The following is a 22,127-nucleotide window of genomic DNA, read 5'->3' as shown; positions in this document are numbered from 1 at the left end:
GGTGAACAATCAGCTCTATGAAACATTGAGGAGTCATTCCCCCTTGGTGTGCTTGAGAGTGCGGTGAGTACTTTGAGACATCAAGGAGCAGGTAACAGGGGATGGCCATTGATGTCCAGGGCACACGCGCATTTATTTACCTAAACGTCCTCCCTTGGTTGACGTCGCATTAGCCAGTTGACCTTGACACTAACGGAACAAGCACCACTGTGCACGTCTTCTCTGTGCAGTACTTTTGAGCCACAAGAAAGCTGTGTAAAGATGGGGGGGAAAGAGAGATGGAGCATGAGTGGCCGACACTGCATCCTCTCTGTACTTGTATCATGTGAATGGACAGACTGTACTAACTCTCGGCCATCCTGCATAGATGCAAACAAGAAACATGCGCAAGAAGAAAGTTATTAAATAAATCGATTTGCAGGGTAAATGGGAAGTGCTGTTGTTAATAGAAGGCACCCTGTTGTAAATACAACGTGCTTCACACAATGTAAAAATGAACAGAGAATACTATGTGCACTTGCATTGGAAAGTGCATGAATAGCTGTTATCTAGCCAGTTGTGGCGTGGCTTTTTTCTTGTTGTTGCTGCTGCTGATAAGATAACCTGATCACATGTCACTAATGGCCCAAGAACACTCTTTACCAAAGAAAGCTATGGCATAAAACAACTGGGTCTTCAATGCAACAGGAAATACTACAGTCTAACAGTGACGCCCTTGACAATGATACCCATCAACAGTTGGTTTTGCAGTAATCACAAACAATGTTACTGCAGAGAACACCAGAATAAATTGCTTATATAGGTAGGAACATATATTTTGCTATTATGTGTTATCCATTCACCTGAGGTTTTGTGGATGTTGTGGGGTTGAATGGCCAGACAGCAGTAGGCCACTTTATACAGTAGGCTTATATTGTTTTGTTTGCATCTGATATTCATTTAGTAACTGCTGATGATATCAAATGACTAGTCTAAAAGCCAGATTGGTGTTTGATAATGCACATTTCTGTGGCCCCTAATATATGTTACATTGGCATGTTAAAAGCAATGTTTTTTTTTCTTTTTACTATTCTAAAGGAGACTGTTTAACTATTCTTGGTTTATTGTTATTATTGTTGCATTAGGGTTTACTATGCTCATCCAGGGCCACTTTTTATCACCATTCCCTAGGTTTATTATCTTAATATTTCAAGACTGTTGAAGATTATGTTTTATGCATATAGTATTTAGACTTTATTGGCAATAGATATCTCTACTTTTTAATCCTCAATGCCGCTGCTGGGGGGCTTGTTTTGTTTTGGACGTGCTCTGTCTCTAGGTATGTCAGAGGACTGGGACTTTGTGAAGTGGGGTCCAGCCTCATGTGGGGAGGCAAAATGGGGGGATAAGGGGGGGGGGGGAGAAAAGCGAGCAAGCTATATCAAATGCATCCTTTTAATCCTTATAATTACTAACGTAACAGTAGGCCTGCATGGCAATAACTCATGGGAAAATTGGAAATTAAGGTAAAGCTGTCTCACTTCCAGTTAAGACTACAAAATGACATCAAAAATTCAGAATCGAATGTCTCCATGATGGGGCAGTTAACTTTGTGAGCTGGAATGTTAAAGGTCCGAATCACGATTAAAGAGAAAAAAAAGTATTCTCTCACCTAAAAGGACTAAACGCTAAAATTTTTACAGGAGACCCACTTAATAGACAAGGATCAGTTCGGCTGCAAAAAGACTAGACTGGCCAAATGTTCCATTCCAGCTTTACAAAGAAAACTAGAGGTGTGGGAATTCTTATACACAGATCATCTCATTTGTAGCATCAGATGTAGTATCTGATCCTGAAGGGAGATATGTGATTGTCATGGGCAATTTATTTAACTGTAAAGTGATTTTGATGAATGCTTATGCACCCAATGTTGATGATAGGGAATTCATGCAAAATGTATTTACATCCATTCCCAATGTGAACACTCATAAAATTATAAAGGCTGGGGACTTGAATTGTGTTTTAAATCCACTCTTAGATAGGTCTCTTGTCACAGGGGTGATGACATCTCATCTAACACTGCAAAGACAATTACACAGTTTTTAACTGTCCAACTTATCAGACCCTTGGAGGTTTCTAAACACAAACTCAAGAACATATTTCTTCTACTCACCAGTGCATCATTGCTACTCAGAATTGATTATGTCTTTATAGATAATGATTTCTTGCCTATGATTAAATCTTGCAAGTACGACGCTATTGTTATTTCTTCCATGCCCCTCTGATCTTGGAGCTAAAATCATTATGCCCCACATATCATCTCGCAGATGGCGTCTTAACCCACTTCTATTAGCATACAGAATTTATATCAAAACAAATCAGTTTCTTTCTAGAGACAAATACATCCTGGAGGACTCTATAGGAATACTCTGGGGAAACTCTAAAGGCCTTCTTAAGAGGACAGATTATTTCATATCTTTCCCACAGAAATAAATTAGAAACCAAGAAGGTATCAAAGCTAACCAGTGAAATTACTAGAATAGATCAAGAACATGCCAGGTGGCCAAGTGAGGAAAAGAGTTCTTAGGAAAAGACAGGCTCTGCATTCAGAGCTCAACCGCTTAACAACTAAAGAAACTGAACAACTAATTTTTAAATCAAGACATCATTACTATGAACACAGAGAGAAAGCTAATAAGCTCTTAGCTCAACAAATCCACAAGCAAGAAGTTCGCAATGCAATCCCAGTAATCACCAACACGAACAGAGATAAAATCATTGACCATAAAAATATAATGCACACATTTAGAGACTACTATATATCCTTATATTCTACTGAGTTTAAAGAAGACAACACACAATCTGATGCATTTTTGGATGCATTACAGATACCACAAATAGATTCTCTTAGTGCAGAGGAACTGGATAAACCTCTGGCGCTATCAGAATTACTAGTGCTATAAAGTCACTTCAGAGTGGGAAAGCAGCAGTCCCTAATGGCTACCTGTCGAATTTTATAAGAAGTTCTCCACTCAGCTAGGCCTCCTCCTATTAGCAACATTCACAGAAGCTAGAGACAATCAAATTCTACCTGAACTTTACGCCACCAATTAATAACCAGTCTTTCCTAAACAAAATAAGGACTTTTACAATGTGCATCATACAGACCAATTTCACTTCTGAATAATGATGTTAAGATAGTCTCCAAAGTCCTAGCTAGAAGGATGGAGAAAATGCTGCCTTCAGTAATATCACAAGATCAAACTGGATTTATTAAAGGCCAACACTTAACTTCCAATCTTCGATGCCTGTTTAATGTATATATTCACCCGCAAAGTCACCCCGGAGATGATATTATCGTTGGATGCAGAAAAAAGCATTTGATATGAATCAATGGAACTACTTTTCACTACATTAGAGAAATTTGGGTTTGGCCCGAACATTTGTACATGGATCAAACTACTGTATACCAATCCAGAAGCTTCAGTTTGTATTAACAACATTTGTTCAGATTACTTTAAAATATAACATGGTACCAGACCAGGATGCCCCTTGTCACCACTGTTATTTTCAATTGCCATTGAACCACTGGCAGGTCACTGTCGAAATGCTTATCAGATAAAGGGGATTCACTTCATGATATTCCTGCTCTCTGAAAATTTAGAATGCTAAGATAAATGCTTGATATAATTTTCATGGTGAAATGCATTAAAGCATGCATTAATCATGTGGGGGCACGGTGGGTTTACTCGGCGTGCTTCAGTTTCCTTTCAAAGTCATGTAGGATGTTGTATGTTATGTTATATTATATCTATACTAATAAAAGGCAAAGCCCTCACTGACTCACTCACTGACTGACTGACTGACTCACTCATCACTAATTCTCCAACTTCCCGTGTAGGTGGAAGGCTGAAATTTGGCAGGCTCATTCCTTACAGCTTACTTACAAAGTTAGGCAGGTTTCATTTCGAAATTCAAAGCGTAATGGTCATAACTGGAACATATTTTTTGTCCATACACTGTAATGGAGGAGGCGGAGTCACGTATCGCGTCATCACGCCTCCTACGTAATCACGTGAACTGAAAACAAGGAAGAGATTTACAGCACGAGTCACACGCGGGAACGAAGGTAAATGACGTTAATTTTTGACTGCCTTTAATACTGTGTAAGCATACATATTAACACATGTGCAATTAAACGTGCATTTACGGGGTGATTTCTCAGGCTTAAAAGCTCACCTTTTATCAAACGCGGGAACAAAGGTAACTGACGTTGTTCACTGTCTTTTAATACTGTGTAACCATACATATTAACACATGTCCAATTAAACGTGTGCATTTACGCGGTGATTTCTCAGGCTTAAAAGCTCGCCTTTTACTAAAAGGTAAATGCAAAACTATTTCAATCATTCTATGATCTGCTTCTCACAACTGAAGGCACCGTGGCTGATGGTAAATGACGTTAATTTTTGAGTGTCTTTTAATACTGTGTAAGCATACATACTAACACGTGCAAGTAAACGTGTGCATTTACGGGGTGATTTTCTCAGGCTTAAAAGCTCGCCTTTTATGAAACGCGGGAACAAAGGTAAATCACGTTCTTCACTGTCTTTTAATACTGTGTAACCATACATATTAACACATGTGCAATTAAACGTGTGCATTTACGGGGTGATTTCTCAGGCTTAAAAGCTCGCCTTTTACTAAAAAGGTAAATGCAAAACTATTTTCAATCATTCTATGATCTGCTTCTCACAACTGAAGGCACCGTGGCTGATGTTACGTCACTTGCTGTCCGACCATAAGCTTTACCTGGTAGGTAGCCGGACACTCACTTCACTCCCTTTCGGGAATCGAATCTCTCAGGTTTTCTTTTGTTCTTAATTAAAATTTAAAACCAATACTTCACCGCTGCTAAGCCCCTCTAGCGCTGACGTCTGAGGTTCGATTACCGTAAGCAACTGCAGTGAGTGTGTAATTACATTCACGGCATTCGTAGTCTGATTCACAATCTGATTGTATGGGTGCTTACTTCCAGGTAACGCTTACACTTGGCCACCAAGTCAGCTCGAAGTGATCACTCGAGTAAAGGCAGCTTCACAAAAAAACTGATCCTTAACAAACTGTTATTAGTATATTTTCCCTCAATTTAAAAACGTGTTATTTTCTTCTTAATAAAAATTTAAAAAGCGGTACTTCGCCGGTGCGAAGCGCGTGGATTTCACCGACTGACACATACAGACATATTCATGAGTGCAGGTACTTCGGAAAGAAAGCACCGCGTAAACCTAAACTTTAAATTAACTTCATAGACCTACAAAAGGTTGCCATTCATTTGAGGCAAGATTGCTTTTCTTCTGTACAACTATACGTTGCATTCTCAAAAGAGTGTTCTTGCATGGCTTCGGATATAGATATATATATATATGTATGTCTATATATAAATATGTAAGCTTATAAGTACTGCTTTACTTCTCTTTAAGAAAGGAAGATGTAATGATACTTGATTTAAACGATTCCATGTCTTCCTGGGTTTGCGTAGCTTATTGTCTAAAAAGGAGAAACCCTCATTTATAAAACTTTGCTGCAGATGACTTAGCTTATTGTCAATATCTTTACACGTTTTTTTAACACTTATTGACTGAAACGTGCTTTCGCGAAAAAAGTTAGGGCTTTGCTACAGGATACACCTTCCACAAGTTAAGCAACTAAAAATAAAATATATATTTCTGTTTTATTTAAACCTTTTAAGTTCGTATGCATAGCCCCATTTGGCTGTTTAAATATTACTAAAGAAAGAAAAAAAAAAATTAATCTCCTTAAAGAAAAAGAACATATCCATTTTACTTTTTTTCTATCTCTGTAGTAATATTTTAGTGTAAAACAATAACCAGTATTTAAAGTTATGTTACTTTATACATTTATTTTACACAATGTTGAAAAATTAATAAAAAAGCTACATATTTTGACAGCTGCTGCTTTCATTTTCAATAAAATGAAAAAAGCTCTCCAAGAGAAAACGTCAATAAAGAAGAAACAGTTTGCACTATCTAAAAATCAGAAACCCTCATTTATAAAAGTTTGCTGCAGATGACTTAACTGAAAATAAATGAATAGTTCCTATGTGTATAATACATATTTATCTATTTTACTTATGCCTTTATTCCACCAACTTACAACATCTGAGGTACAATTTGTTACATTACTTTTGTTTTTTGCACAACATGCAGGTGAAGTGACTTCCTCAGGGTCACACAGTGGTGTCAGTACCAGGATTTGAACTGACAAGCTCCGGGTTTGCTGAAATATTACCGAAGAAAGAAAAAAAACGAAAACGGGCAAATGGGGCTATGCATACAAATGTCCATCCGTCCATTATCCAACCTGCTATATCCTAAATACAGGAGCCACTAAGTACATATGTATATATACAGTATATATATATATATATACAGTTTATATATATATATATATATATATATATATATGTATATATATATATATATATATATATATGTATATATGTAGATATGTGTATATGTATATATGTATATATGTTTATGTATATATATGTTTACATAACCTCTTTAAACACACTACTTCTCCGCTGCGAAGCGCGGGTATTTTTGCTAGTTATATATATTATATAATATATATATATTATATATTGTTATGCTATATTGACCCTGCTAGTGTATGTATTGCTCGTATTCATCCTGCGATGTGCTGGCAACTCGTTCAGGGATGGGCGCAACCCTGAATGGATGGCATTAATTAAACATGTATAACGAAGATATTTTTTAAAGTTCTGAACACCTCCGTGGGCTAAGTTTATAACTAGTTTTAATTTCACAAAGACGTTTATTGTGTGGTGATTGGTTATGTGGAGAAAGAAAAAGGAAGGATAGGAACTGGGGGTTTTGGTACGTCAGATAGAGACAGCATGCATGCAATAAAGAAAACCCTCTCAGAAGAAAATGCATTGAATTCTGTGTTCGTGTCTCTGACCACCAGATCACAAACCCAACATTTACACAATATTTTAAGTTAAACCTGTGCGATACCATTCATACATCCAGTTTTTTGGAGCCTCGTCACACCTGCCATAAAGTTCTCTACACTGAATATACACCTGGGGACCCCTTACTGCGAGGGAGCAGCACTACCGCCCTCACTACCGTGCATGTTTAATACCTGCTTTAAAGAATTTCATCATGAAAATGATATCAAGTATTTATCTTAGCATTCTAAATTTTCAGAAAGCAGGAATATCATGAAGTGAATGGATTCTGTGCGGTGATCGCTGTCTCCTCTTAGTGCGGAGGAAGTCAGTTTAAGAAGCTTAGTGATTAACAACTGGGTCGTGGAACACTTAACACAAAGCATTTATTGTGCTGCATTAATTTATGACGGGATTTGACAAAATCTAGTAAATTAAACATTGATTTTAGGAAGAAGTTTAGTTTACGACATTCTACTTTAATTATGAAGTAAACTATGAGAATAAAGTGGAAATGTCGACTTTAATCTCGACATAAACGGTAAGAATAAACTGGAAATGTTGACTTTATTCTCGACATATAGTTTGTTTTTTTTCTTCCCTGTGTCCATTTTTTTTTTCTTCACCGTGGCCCTAATACGATTCCGTAGGGCTATACCACAAATAGCATTATAAATGCAAGTTGCAGTTTTTATTATCTATGCATATAGCTTAGCTTGAAGCAAGGTCCATATTAATGATGGTTCAGTTGGTAAAGATGTCATCACCAAGTTGCACTTGTTTTATTTTATTTTAATTTGGTGAATACTGTGTAATGCAACCTGGGCTTGAAGCCTTGAAGTAATAGTGCAACTATCAGTAATAAACTATTATTTATTTTATTGTTATTATTTATTAGTTTAAATATTATGCAGTTTAATGATGATAAAGTTGTTTAAAAAGTCACTTTAATGTGTCAGTGGACAGAGATTGTTAACATTAACAAAGTGTAGTTGGTTTACAAAAAATATTTACTGTTTATTCCTTTTCTAAGACATATTCAGTGCAATACAACTTTTGACAAGCACTTCTGGATATTTTAGTAAGTCTAAATGCCTCTTTGGATGGTTGAAAATATGTTGTCAAAATTATAGTTTAAGTTTTTGCAAAATTTGTTCAATAGAAAGGTTCTGTATTTTGACTGCCTCTGTCATGCAATGTGATTCCTTCTCTTCATTAGTGCCACCCCCCTTGAAAACTATCACTTTATGGGGCCATGCAAATCTGTATTAATACTTGTGTGCACATTAAAATGTTTTTTTTTTTTTTTTTTTTTTTTTTTGTACAATGTACAATGCTCTTGACAGTTGAATAGGTTATTCTTAGCCAGTAATTGCAATGGAAAATGTGGTTAACATCCACTCATGCATGGGGAAAAAAATACCGTCGAATACCGTGAAACCAGGATAATTTAGAAAAAAAACGTGATATAGAATTTTGGTCATACCGCCCATCCCTAATATTGAGCACATCTGTCTTGCTTAAAACTGTCAAATGTTTCCAGGGCAAGATCCAACTTGTGAACGCTGCAATCAAGTTCCAGCCTCACTGGGTCACATGTTTTGGGCCTGTACCAATTTAATATCATTCTGGACAAAAATTTTTAAGTGCCTTTCAGACAGCTTTGGTGTCACAATCCCTCCTAACCCATTAACAGCTGTGTTTGGTGTTCTTCCAGATGGGCTTAAGTGGAGAAGGACAAACAAACTGTGATTGCCTTTACTACACTATTGGCATGCAGACTTATTTTGCTAAACTTGAAGAATCCTAACTTTCCTCTTTTAAGTCAGTGGGTAACTGATTTATATTCTTTGAAATTGGAAAAAATCAAATTCGCACTCAGAGGATCTGTGCAGACCTTTTTCAAAACCTGGCAGGATCTAATCAATAATATTTTAGAATAAGCTCTTAAAGCACTGAGGAAGCAGATTCTCTTCCCATTTCTTTTTCTTCTCCATTTATCTTTGTATTAAACGCATCAATTTATTTATTTTTACTAGCTTTAAGTTTTACTCTGTTGGCCATGCTCTCTTTCTCAGAGTTGGGGATTGATTTGTTTTCAATCCTATTTTTGTAAAAATGGATGTATTTGTATGGAATGATACAATAAAATCAATAAAATTAAAAAAAAATAAACGAAAGCAATGTTGTGTGCATCAAGTGAAAAACATTTCACACTTTCTATGGGTCACTACGTGAAGGTACAGTAAGATACAGAGAGGTGGAGCATTTTTATCAACAGGAAGGGTGTTGGGTTCCCAAGTTAATTAATCTGTCCCTTTTTATGGGGGTACTCTAACTCCGGTTGTTGATTGTGAGTCCTAGCTTCGTGGTGCTTCATAGGGGACAGCCCCACCCTGTTTTCAGAATGAATAAAGTCATTTGGACTCCGCACATAATGTTGTTCACGTCTGCACAAAAATAAAAAATAAACTGGTGGGAACATAAATGCTGTCATGTTGCAGCACAAAAAGCTTCAGATTTTGGAGCATTTCAGATTTTGAAATTCTGGAATAGGAATATTCAACCTGTATTTGTTGCTGATAAAATAAACAAATGTTTTATTCAGTTTGTTTAAAGAGTAACTTAATATTTGTATTTTGTGGGTTGCTCTGACAGAAATAATGTACAATATACATTATAAATATAACATATGTGTTATGACCTGTTGCTTTTGAAAGCATTACTTTCTTCTAGCAGACTAAATAGTACACTTCACCCATGTGAATGTTAAGGTGCAATTAATTTAAAACACAGAATTCTGTGCAACAAAAAAATAAAATTTGTGTAACTAGTAGGGTACTTTTTTAACACAAAAGACTGCATGTACACACTATTATTAATTTTTTGTGAATAATTGTTTTCAATAATATTGAGTTTCTAAATTCTTCTTTCACATTCCAGTAGTCAATGAGCAGTCCAACAAATCTAAAAGCTCTTTGCAGTGAGTCACAGTGCAGATAAATGTTAATAATTCTAGTAAGAAAACTAATTCAGAAAATTGATTTTGTGCTGGTAATGTCACATTTCCTTACCACTGAGCACAGAGAAGATAACAATAGGTAAACTTAGTAAAAGGCAAATTTAAACAATAGCTGTAAAAAATTGAAAGAAATTTGAACATCCTCTGCAGAATCTCTAATAGGAGTTTCAATAAATCAGCTTACAATGTTCTTGCTTTTTCTAGTTCTTTACTTTTATTTACCTTTATTACACCTCATTAACTTGCGCTTAAGAAACACTGATTAATTCCCATTTCATTGCCCCGGTATTATCCCTTCTTGTACATCTGCTAGAATAATAAATATGTGTACATAAATAAATTTAAAAACCTTTAACCAAACATTTTTTTTGGTAAGATTTATCTTCTTGCACTGATTTTCCTGTTAAAAACCTGCTTAAATGTATTTTTGATAAAGTAGAGTGAAGATGTAACATCTTTGGCATTGCTTATTTTTTTGTTTTCATTATATTTCAAAATACTTAATTTCTGACTTTGAATTGGCAGGACAGATTACCTGATTCACCACTGCTTAAGGCGCAGGATTCTCCAGATGAATTCCCAGTGACAGAAAAGTCATTTCAGTGCTCGTTGGATGCTGCCTTAGGCACTGCCTCTTCAAGTCCTGGTGTGAATGTTACTAATTTTCCAAGTGAACCCTCAGATTTCAGAGTGTTGGTGAAAGTGCAGAAACTGATTAAGAAAGCTACAAGTCTCATACCAGATGATGAAGATGGACTGCCACCACTGGTTGTTTTTCCAAAAGTAGAGCAAGGAGCAGGTAAATATTTTGATTAGGTTTAATTGAGAAGGTTAATCTGTTCTAGTGTTCAGGTACTTAATAATTTTGCTTTGTCTTCACTTTGGTTATCTGTTGCCTTCGTGCAAGACATGGGGTGAAGCAGCACCATCTGTTTATCCTTTTGATGTTTTACATTTTGCAACCATTTATGCCTATAGTGAATAGCTATTCAACATGTGTATGACAGGCATAATTATGTAGTAACAACAACTTCTTTTCTTTTTTGGCAAAGGTTAAAATAAGACAAAGGCTGCAGTAGTTTCAAATTCTGAAACTTTGCTAAACTAGTGGAAATATACCCTTTGCATATTGTATATAATGAAGTTTGCAGAAAACAGTCTCTCTGAACTGAGATGATACATTATTTCATGACTACTTAGATAGATAGATAGATAGATAGATACTTTATTAATCCCAGGGGGAAATTCACATACTCCAGCAGCAAAAAATATTAAATTAAAGAGTAATAAAAAATGCAGGTAAAAAACAGACAATAACTTGAATAAATGTTCAACGTTTACCCCCTCTGGTGGAATTGAAGAGTCGCATAGTTTGGGGGAGGAATGGTCTTCTCAGTCTGTCAGTGGAGCAGGACAGTGACAGCAGTCTGTCGCTGAAACTGCTCCTCTGTCTGGAGATGACACTGTTTAATGGATGTAGTGGATTCTCCATAATTGATAGGAGCCTGCTGAGTGCCCGTTGCTCTGCTACGGATGTCAAACCGTCCAGCTCTATGCCAACAATAGAGCCTGCCTTCCTCACCAGTTTGTCCAGGCGTGAGGCATCCTTCTTCTTAATGCTGCCTCCCCAGCACACCACTGCGTAGAAGAGGGTGCTCGCCACAACTGTCTGATAGAACATCTGCAGCATCTTACTGCAGATGTTGAAGGATGCCAGTCTTCTAAGGAAGTACAGGCGGCTCTGTCCTTTCTTGCACAGAGAATCAGTATTGGCAGTCCAGTCCAATTTATCGTCCAGCTGCACTCCCAGGTATTTATAGGTCTGCACTCTCTGCACACAGTCACCTCTGATGATCACGGGGACCATGAGGGGCCTGGGTCTCCTAAAATCCACCACCAGTTCCTTGGTTTTGCTGGTGTTCAGTTGTAGGTGGTTTAAGTCGCACCATTTAACAAAGTCTTAGCATGTTGTTTAGCTTGTCTCTAACACGTTTGTTTTTACAAAATATTTTAGCTTAAACAATATACAGTGGAACCTCGGGTCACGACTGTAATTCGTTCCAAAACTCTGGTCGTAACCCAATTTGGTCATGACCCGAAGTAATTTCCCCCATAGGATTGTGTGTAAATACAATTAATCCGTTCCAGACCGTATGAACTGTATGTAAAAATATTTTTTTAAAGATTTTTAAGCACAAAAATAGTTAAATATACCACAGATTGCACAGCGTAATAGTAAACTAAATGTAAAAACATTGAATAACACTGAGAAAACCTTGAACAGAGAAAAGTAACATTGCAGGAATTCACACTATAGCCTTATGAACCGCTTGCTGTAAACACTTTTTTTAATGAGTTTTAAGTACAGGGAAAAACATGGAACATTTGAAAAATCTGTAATTTAATAAACAACCAAGAAAAGTAACATTGCAACAATGCACGCTATGAACCGATCGCTGTAAACAGAAGTGGAGGTTAAAAAACAGTAGAAAAAGAAGAAGTCTTCATTAAATACAACGAGGTTAAAACAATGCTGTAATCAGTCTCTTTAAAAACAAGCACGGTGCATTCTTTAACTGCCTTCTCGGCCTTACGCAGCCAGCCCTCTCTCTCTCGTGCTCTCTCTCTGTCTCTCGCGCTCTCTTCACAGGGAATGCACAGGGAGAGACTGAACACGTGTGGAAATCATCGGCGCGTACAAACTGGAAGGGAATTTGTTTAAATTTAAATTTTGTCTTTCAGTACAGAACAAACAATACATACAAGGACTTTCAAATTAGTCAAAGATTGAAATTGGAAAATTCATATTAAAAATAAGTATGTTTCAGTGTATATAAAGGGCTAAAACAAATGATCCTAACATTCTTTTCTGCTTGCATCTTGAGCCATTTGTAATGCAACATTTGTCAACACTATATATTTTTTTCATTTTCACTCACTTTATATATAAAAAAAAAAAAAATTATTATATTAAGATTTCTTCTATTGAGTATTTGAATATGTGTACATTTTGGCAACCACAAAGTCACTAGCTATTTACAATGTGTGTTTTCTTTCTCCCACATCAAACCCTTGGTTTATTGTATTTGGAACCTACTATCATATGTTATCTTGGTCTACATGGGAACCATTTTGTGAAGTAGTGTTATTATGTAATAATAATAGCAGCCCACTACTCAAAGTGCTAATTGCAAGGAAGACCAGGGCTTATTTTTAATTACTGTTTTAATTTTTTGCAGATATTTATGTTCAAGATTACCCTTTAATCAATGAAGTAATGTTAAAACTAGAAAATGATAATGTTGAACCGGTGTCTTTTGCACTAAACGCCAACCTCTTAGTTAATGTCCTGAAGGTGACTTGTAAGTATTTTCCTTGTTATGTGTTAAAAAAAGTTTTTTCATTAATAGTAGTAGTAGTATTTGTTGTAAAAGCAGTAAATTTCATTTCCATTATGAAGTGCAGGCATTATGCAATATCGCCACCTTGGATACACTCCAAAATGATTTGTTTAGAATCAGAGAGCATTTGTTTAATTTGTCTAAGAGTAGATGTGTGTTCAGTACAGGACATTATGTTACTTACTCATTCTTATTGATAGATAATTAATGCCTTAGTTTTACCTTAGTAAATCCCACTTTGAAAGCCCTACTGCAGGACATTTCCTTTCTTATTTTATTTATTTACTACCTCTTGTGAAAGTATTTTAAATAAATAATGGGATATTAAATGATAAACATTGCAGAAAAAGTTAAATGCCAAGTTATTCTAATATGATTTATTGTGTAGAAGATCAATAGAATTCCTTTTAAGGTCTTTGCTTTGACCTTAAAAAGGTCAACTTGGTGATTTTCTTCTAAATTTACATAATCCTAAGTAGGAAGAAGTATAATCTGGTTCCATTCTGAATACATTTTTCATTTATTTCTGCAGTTGCCCTCATGTGTAATATTTACTTTTTATTTGACAGAATTCTGATTATCAGATTTTCAAACTAATTAGATGCATTTGTTATAAATTGTTTCTCTTTTCAATTAGCATCTTACATAGTTTCTGAAATACTTTTTAATTTGATCATGTTAATATTTTACTCTTTAGACTGTTTACAGAAGTGCTGGTGTTTCAGTTCAAATGGATTACAAGCCTTTGGCCAGGCAGAAGTTGTTATAGTTTTACATTGTCAGTTGGAAGAAAAAAGTCTGCTTAAAGATATCTTCAGTCTCTATATGACAATTTATCAAGATGCACTGAATGGTAAAGAACTGTTCTTATATATACTAGTTTGGTAGTTAAGTGGTGATGGTAGTTACAGTTGGCTGAAGAGATTAATATTGCGTGTTTGAGTTTTCTTTAAAGATACTGTGCCTATTTGAGTTATTTACTTTCATCTGTTACCAGGAAAACCTACTGAAAATCTTGGAAGCATAACTTTCACAGACAGTTTCCTTGGGAGTAAAGACCATGGTGGATTTCTGTTCATTTCTCCTACATTCCAGCCGATAAATGATCTCTATATTCCAAACTGTCCTGTGGTCTTTGGCATCCTTATTCATAAACTAGAGGTGCCATGGGCCAAAGTTTTTCCTCTTCGTTTAATGCTGCGGCTTGGAGCAGAGTATAATGGTATGTGACCGCATGACTAAATGATATTTCTTTTCATAATAACAATATGTTCTATAGATTAAATACATGTGTGAAGTAAAAAGTCTATTTAATATCCAGTTGCTGAAGGATTTTTTTTTTTTTTTTCATCTTGAGGTAGGAGTGGCAGGGTGTCTTTCTGTATTTTTGTATATCAAAATTATTTTTTTTAATAGAACTTTTTATAGGGATCACTAGTACAAATGTAAAAAAATAAAGGAAGAGATCAAAGGTTTTTATGTATAGATCCTTCGGACCAATATCTATACAATTCCTGTTTTCCTTGCAGCCCAAAAATAGTGTTGAAATTTTTGAAGGTCACTTGGTGTAGTACTGCAACAGCTACTCACCGATGTGTTCTGACCTATCTCAGTAAGGCTTGCATTTACATTTTCAGTTAGGAGTCATCAGTGTAAGCGATATTTATTTCTGTACACATTTAGACCGTAAACATTTAAAGGACTACTGTATATTTAAAAATGGATATCCAAATTGCAAGATCCCATTTCAAACAAGTTTTTAACTTTAGGAGTCATGTGGTTAACTATCAATGATCATGCTCCAAGGTGTTAAGGGAGTCATGCTACATAATATTTGTAAATGTAATATATCTTTGTGAAATCACTTTGGAAAAATCTCATACCACTAATTAAAATTGATAATGATAAGTTTCTCAAAAATGAATAATCTTATAGATTATCACACAGGATTACAAAATGTGTACATTGAGAAGTCAAGCAAAATACACCTTTTATTGGCTAACTGAACAGATTATAATATGCAAGCATTCAAGGCAGCTCAGGCCCTTTCTTCAGGCAAGTTGTAATTACTTTTTCGAACATTTTCCAGAAGTGCTCCTAACCAGCCATTTTAAAAGTGAGTATAAAGTACTTTGTTGTTAACTCCTACCTCAAAGTCACTCAGCAGAGAATATCATAAGTTGATTTAAATGTATTAAAATATCATATAGTAAAATATAAATCCTGATATTGTGAATTTCCACAGAATTGTCATGATATGACTTTAATGTGCTCTGCCTGGCAACCAGGTATGCAGATTATTATGGACTAGCAAAATACCCGCGCTTTGCAGCGGAGAAGTAGTGTTAAAGAGGTTATGAAAAAGAAAAGGAAACATTTTAAAAAGAACATAACATGATTGTCAATGTAATTGTGTTGTCATTGTTATGAGTTTTGCTGTCATATATATATATATATATATATATATATATATATATATATATATATATATATATATATATATATATATATATATATATATATATATATATATAGCAAAATACCCGCGCTTCGCAGCAGCGAAGTACTGCTTTAAAATTTTAAATAATAAACTGAAGGAAATTATACCAATAATTATTTGTTAAGGATCTCTTTGTATACCATGTTGTCAGTTCGCCCCTCCGGTTGTAATATGACCAAGTTGTGCGCTGAGCTTACTCTTGAGCATGCAACGAATACTTGGCCATGTGAAAAGCAAATCAAGAACAGCAAGACCGTGCCAGCTGCGGAGCTCAGCTTGGAGCGAAATGAAGTGAATGAAATGAGGTGAAAAGGAGGGGAGATGATCACGTGACTCCAACACCCGCCTTAACTCTCCATCCCTCCACAAACACACAAACACAGTCTCTCGGATCCCAACTCTCCTTTATATATATATATAGATAAATAGCAAAATACCCGCGCTTCGCAGCGGAGAAGTAGTGTGTTAAAGAGGTTATGAAAAAGAAAAGGAAACATTTTAAAAATAACGTAATATGAAAAGGAAACATTTTACAAATAACGTAATATGATTGTCAATGTAATTGTGTTGTCATTGTTATGAGTGTTGCTGTCTTTATAATATACACACACACACATATAAACATATATATACATATACATATATACATATATATACATATCTACATATATATATATATATACATATACACATCCACATATATATATACATATATATACACATATCAACAAATATATATACACATACATACACACACACACACACATATATAGATATATATATATATATATATATATATATATATATGAATGGAAGAGAAGGTCTGTGATACGGTTTGCATATTTGCAGTTGGAGATCCACAAAGGGAGAAAAAACGAATCACGTATCATAAAATAGTTTTATTTCTGAGCTTTCAACCCCTGTCAGGGGTCTTCATCAGAGGATAATGCTTAGACTTACAAGAATCAAAGGCAATATATAGCAACACATTCAGTGGGGGGTGGGTGGCGGTGACTAAGTCAGTATGATCAAGGGGGGGGGGGGGGTGTATCGTTTAATTAAAGTGCATATGTCCTTCTTAAGTTGGCATATGCTGGGTTTATGTCCAAGTGTCTGTTGATGGCATTTTCATCTGATAGCCAAGACTCCGCCAACTCTCTGGCGCTTTTTGTACTGGCCTTAAATTTTACTTTTACGTTGTCCCAGTTGAATGTGTGTCCTGTCGATTTAGTATGTGCATATATCAAAGATAGTGCGTCCTTTCATATATATATATATATATATATATATATATATATATATATATATAATAATATATATATATATATATATATATATATAATAATATATCTCTGTATGTGTATATATATAATATATCTCTGTATGTGTATATATATATATATATATATATATATATATATAGCAAAATACCCGCGCTGTGCAGCGGAGAAGTAGTGTGTTATAATATATGTGTATGTGTATATGTATATATATATATGACAGCAACACTTTATAACAATGACAACACAATTACATTGACAATCATGTTACGTTATTTTTAAAATGTTTCCTTTACTTTTTCATAACCTCTTTAACACACTACTTCTCCGCTGCGAAGCGCGGGTATTTTGCTAGTGTGTATATATATATATATATATATATATATATATATATATATATATATATATATATATAATATATATACACATACATGCAGTTTCAATAACATAGAAATCAATATAAACAACATTAACATCATTATCATATGAGAATATGAAATAATATATAAGAAGCACATTTCATATAAATATAAATTATTAAACAGTAAAAATCTTCTTCTGTAATGTGCTACCGTGGCTATCGTTTGTCTGTCCAGGATTTTAAATCACCTGTAGCTCGCAAAACCGTTTCACCTATTGACTTGAAATCTGGTACACATATAGAACGTCACGTCTACTATCCGCTTTATGGGTGATGATTGTATTACTCTTTTTATCCATCCATCCATCCATTTTCCAACCCGCTGAATCCGAACACAGGGGTCACGGGGGTCTGCTGGAGCCAATCCCAGCCAACACAGGGCACAAGGCAGGAAACAATCCTGGGTTTTTATCTTTATTTTATTTTATTGTAGAATCAACTCCTATCTGTGCACACCAGGGCGGCCGTGGGCGGATGCGTATGGTGTATTCACTCCACGTTATCGTGCATTGCGCTGTCACTGGTATTTTGATAAAAGAATTTGAACAACATATAAGAAGCGTATAAATTATTAAACAGTAAAACATTAACATTTAAGAAGTAAAGTTACATCAAGTACTACTGCAGTGCCTTCGGGTATACCTCATTTTTTGTTTGCTCATTACATGCTTAAATGTATACATTTTTTGGTGCACCTACCCGAGAACACGCGACATATAACCGAGCGTGGGGAGAAGCATGGATTTTAAACACGCGTTGAGTTCATCTGCTGGTCTCCCTCGTGAAATAACTGGTAATGTTTGACAAAAATGTACAGCGAGTAAAACGACATTACCTCCTATTTTTTTTTTACGATCTCTGAGATCTTGCTTTTTTCGGTTCAAGGCTTCATAAGCTCTTTTATGTTCTATGGTGTACTTATCCCAAGCCATCATCTTTGAATGTTGCAAGACTTTGCCTTGTATGTAGATCGGGGTAATTACATTCATTGCATTCCTAGTCTGAATCACAATCCGATTGTATGGGTGGTTACCTGGCACTGTAGGGTTGCTACCCGTTCTTTAAAATACGGAATCGTCCCATATTTGAGAATGAAATTGCGCGTCCCGTTTTGAATCAATACGGGACAGAATTTGGCCCGTATTTTTTTTATCATTTTTTTTAAAGCAGCGTCTCATGCAAATCATCCCACACGCATTTTATGAAGATGCCTCCTTTCCTACTTTTGATTGGGTAATACTTGATGCCATCGTTAGTTTGATTGGTCTTTTTAACTGTCCAGTGAGGAGGGCAGGTCTTTTAAGTAGAGTCTGCAAACTGTTGGCACTGGGATGTGGCACCCGCTGCAGTATGCGTCCCTTATTTTTTTGTATTAAAAGTGGTAACCCTACCTGGCAGGTAACACTTATGTTTGGTCATGAAGTCGTCTAAAATCAGCCACGTGCCCTCTTTTAATTGTGAGAAGCAGATATATATAGCCAATTCTCGCGCTTCGTTGCGACGAAGTACTGCTTTTAATTTTTTAAGAAGAAAGTAAAACCTTTTTAAACGGATCGAAAATATACCAATAACAATTTGTTAAGGATCCGTTTTTTTGTGAACCTCGCTTTTCACAGCTGTCCCACTACGGCGTGTGTTTTGTTTATTTGACAGTATGTAGATCGTGGTAATTAAATTCATGGCATTTGTTTTCTGAATCACAATCTGACTGTATGGATGGTTACCTGCCAGGTTACGCTTGTGGTTGGTCAGGAAGTCGCCTTACATCCGCCACGTGCCCTCTTTCTGTTCCCAGAAGCTGATCATAGAATGGTTTTAATAGTTTACTTTCAAATAATGCAAAGAGTATGCGACACGTGTTTCTCCTTAATTCTGGGCTCATCAGGCATACACACTCACTGCATCCCCTCTCGAGAATCGAATATCGTCAGCGCCAGAGTTGAAGCCCCTAACGTTGCGGTCAGCAAGTGGGCTAACATCTGCCATGTGCTGTCTTTCAGTTGCGAGAGGCAGATCATAGAATGGTTGAAACTGTTGCCCCTAACGTTGCGCTACGGCGTGTGGTTCGTTTATACCTCGTGTCTTCTCATTAAACTTTTATCTCGCGAATATGTTATTGCAATCCGCAGCGGGAGCATTTCTATAAACTTAATTTAAACTTACGTTTTACACCGTGCTTTGTTTCCCTTATGAACATGCTTGTATGCTTCACTCGCTCCCTTCTCAATTGTTTAATGAATTTTTTGTTCTTCGCTGTTTGCGGCTCCTCCTTCATTTGTCCCTACTGCGTTCACAGTCTTTTCACGTGATTACGTGGGAGGCGTGATGACGTGACACTCAACTCCTCCTCCCACGGCCATCAAGCTGCCGTCCATTACAGTATATTGTGAAAAAAGAGGTTCCAGTTATGACCATTACGCGTTGAATTTCGAAATGAAACCTGCCTAACTTTTGTAAGTAAGCTGTAAGGAATCAGCCTGCCAAATTTCAGCCTTCCACCTACACGGGAAGTTGCAGAATTAGTGATGAGTCAATCAGTCAGTCAGTCAGTGAGGGCTTTGCCTTTTATTAGTATAGATTTAAAGTGTTTCTTTAATTTTGATAGGTTTTGGAAAACACTCGTAAATGTAACAGTCTTAACATGGTTTAGTATACAATGTTCTTAGTGCTACGATGCTTCCAGGAAAACTCCCCCGATCTCTGGGATGTTGCATAAACATTGACACTATGGAACTATAAGACAATGGTGCCAACAACTTTGCCATTCTTTCCTGTATAAAATTGTCTACATTTAAAATGTTTTAGTTTTAAAACAACTGCAATATTTGTACATTTAAAAAATCATATTTAATAGGCATGTATACTTGTTGTTTTTTAAGTGCGATGTCATTCAAAAACAGGAGTCTTTGAAAAGCAATCTGCACAATAGGTTTTATTCCAGCGTTTTATTTATTGTTCTTTATGTAATGCACGCTGCACTCCGCAGATCAAGCTAATTATCATGCAAAAATGGCTGTGCTTTGTGCATGACACACTGGACCAACAGTGGACACATGCTCCAGTCCTTGGATGGATATAATTTTTTATATACACTACCAAAAAAAGTAAATTTACATTTGCGTGAACATTTATACCTGAATGTATCTCTCTACCTTCTGTATAGGTAAGCAATGAAAAATTATCCCATCGCAGAATACTTAAATGTCCAATGAAAAGATCATTCTGATATTACTAATATATTGTGTTAGTGTATGTACATGCAGATAGCTGGTTTGTAACCCCCTTAATCCATTTCAGGATCAGGTCCTATCCCAGTAGCGTTCAGCCTCAAGGCAAGAATCAACCTTGGACAACACATCAGTCAATTTACAGGGTATACTTATTCCCACAATCACATAATTAAAAACTGAACCGGTTTAGACTAGCCTTTTGAACTGTCATACATGTCTTTAAGAGGAGGAAAGAAACTAGACTACCCAGCAAAACTCAGATGCAGATTCAGCTAGTACAGTGCATGAGATGAGAAGTCCCAGATCTGGAGACGTGAGGCAACAGGGCTGAACCACTGTAATAATACCTTGTCACCCATGCTGTTGTATTTAAATGCAAAAATATTCAAAGTGCATATCCCTGAAATTTACATTTTCCACTTCTGTGGTATAAAACACACATCACTGTGAAACCAATGTGGGGCTACTTCAGTATTTATATTTTCCAGCTTTACGTTACCTATGAAGTTTTTGCATCTTCTTAACCCTGGCCCTGCAGATATCCAGCTGTGCTCCCTTGATCATACCAATGCAAAACTCTATTTAATACAATGCTTAGTCTTTCCATTGAATTCATTTAGATCTAATTTATGTATGCCTGAGGTTATTGGAGTAGTTTTGTTAGCTTTAGTTTTAGTATATAAAGCTGAAAATAAGTTTTGTGCTTTTTTTTTTTTTATTGCTATGTTTTTCTCTGATGTATTGTTTGTAATATGATTGTCTCATTTAAGGTTTAAGTTACTTCTTTCACATTGATTTTTTTTTTTCTTTTTTTTGTCTGCTTTTGCAGTATATCCTTCTACTCTGATGAGTGTTAGATGCCGCAAGCCTTTATTCAGAGAACCAGGCCACACTGTAATGAACCTGCTTATGGTTTGTATACTTTTTCCATGTACTGTATTTGAAACAATGTTAAGCATGGTTGTCTTTCAGATCCTGTAAAATTCTGTTCATTATAGTTTGTTTTTTGACTTCTGATTTTTAAAGGAGACCACATGGTAGCAGTGTTTTCTCAGAGTTTCCGAGTTAGTTTGTACACACTGATTAACTTCAGGTTTTACTCGGTAGATGAAGAGGCACTTGGTAACATTATTGTGATTAATGTTACTAGAAAAACTGGGGTTTTCACAATACTGGATATGTACTGTGTATATATATATATATATATATATATATATATATATATATATATATATATATATATTATATATATATATATATATATATATTATAATATTATCTGTTGGTAACAGAT

At 35.6% G+C, this 22,127-nt stretch overlaps 1 protein-coding gene across 1 annotated transcript; it reads left to right on the top strand.

Annotated features, from left to right (window-relative positions):
• Nucleotides 1-10,507: 10,507 nt before the first annotated feature.
• LOC127526498 (zinc finger FYVE domain-containing protein 16-like) lies at nucleotides 10,508-21,829 on the top strand. The gene is made up of 5 exons (XM_051922041.1): nucleotides 10,508-10,800; nucleotides 13,241-13,363; nucleotides 14,100-14,255; nucleotides 14,400-14,624; nucleotides 21,663-21,829. Exons 2-5 carry the CDS (start codon nucleotides 13,279-13,281, stop codon nucleotides 21,812-21,814), a joined length of 618 nt encoding a protein of 205 aa, XP_051778001.1. The 5' UTR covers nucleotides 10,508-10,800; nucleotides 13,241-13,278; the 3' UTR covers nucleotides 21,815-21,829.
• The last annotated feature ends 298 nt before the right edge of the window (nucleotides 21,830-22,127 follow it).

This window comes from Erpetoichthys calabaricus, unplaced genomic scaffold (assembly GCF_900747795.2).
Source record: "Erpetoichthys calabaricus unplaced genomic scaffold, fErpCal1.3, whole genome shotgun sequence".
NCBI lineage: Eukaryota > Metazoa > Chordata > Cladistia > Polypteriformes > Polypteridae > Erpetoichthys > Erpetoichthys calabaricus.
This window is presented reverse-complemented; position numbering and strand designations above follow the sequence as displayed.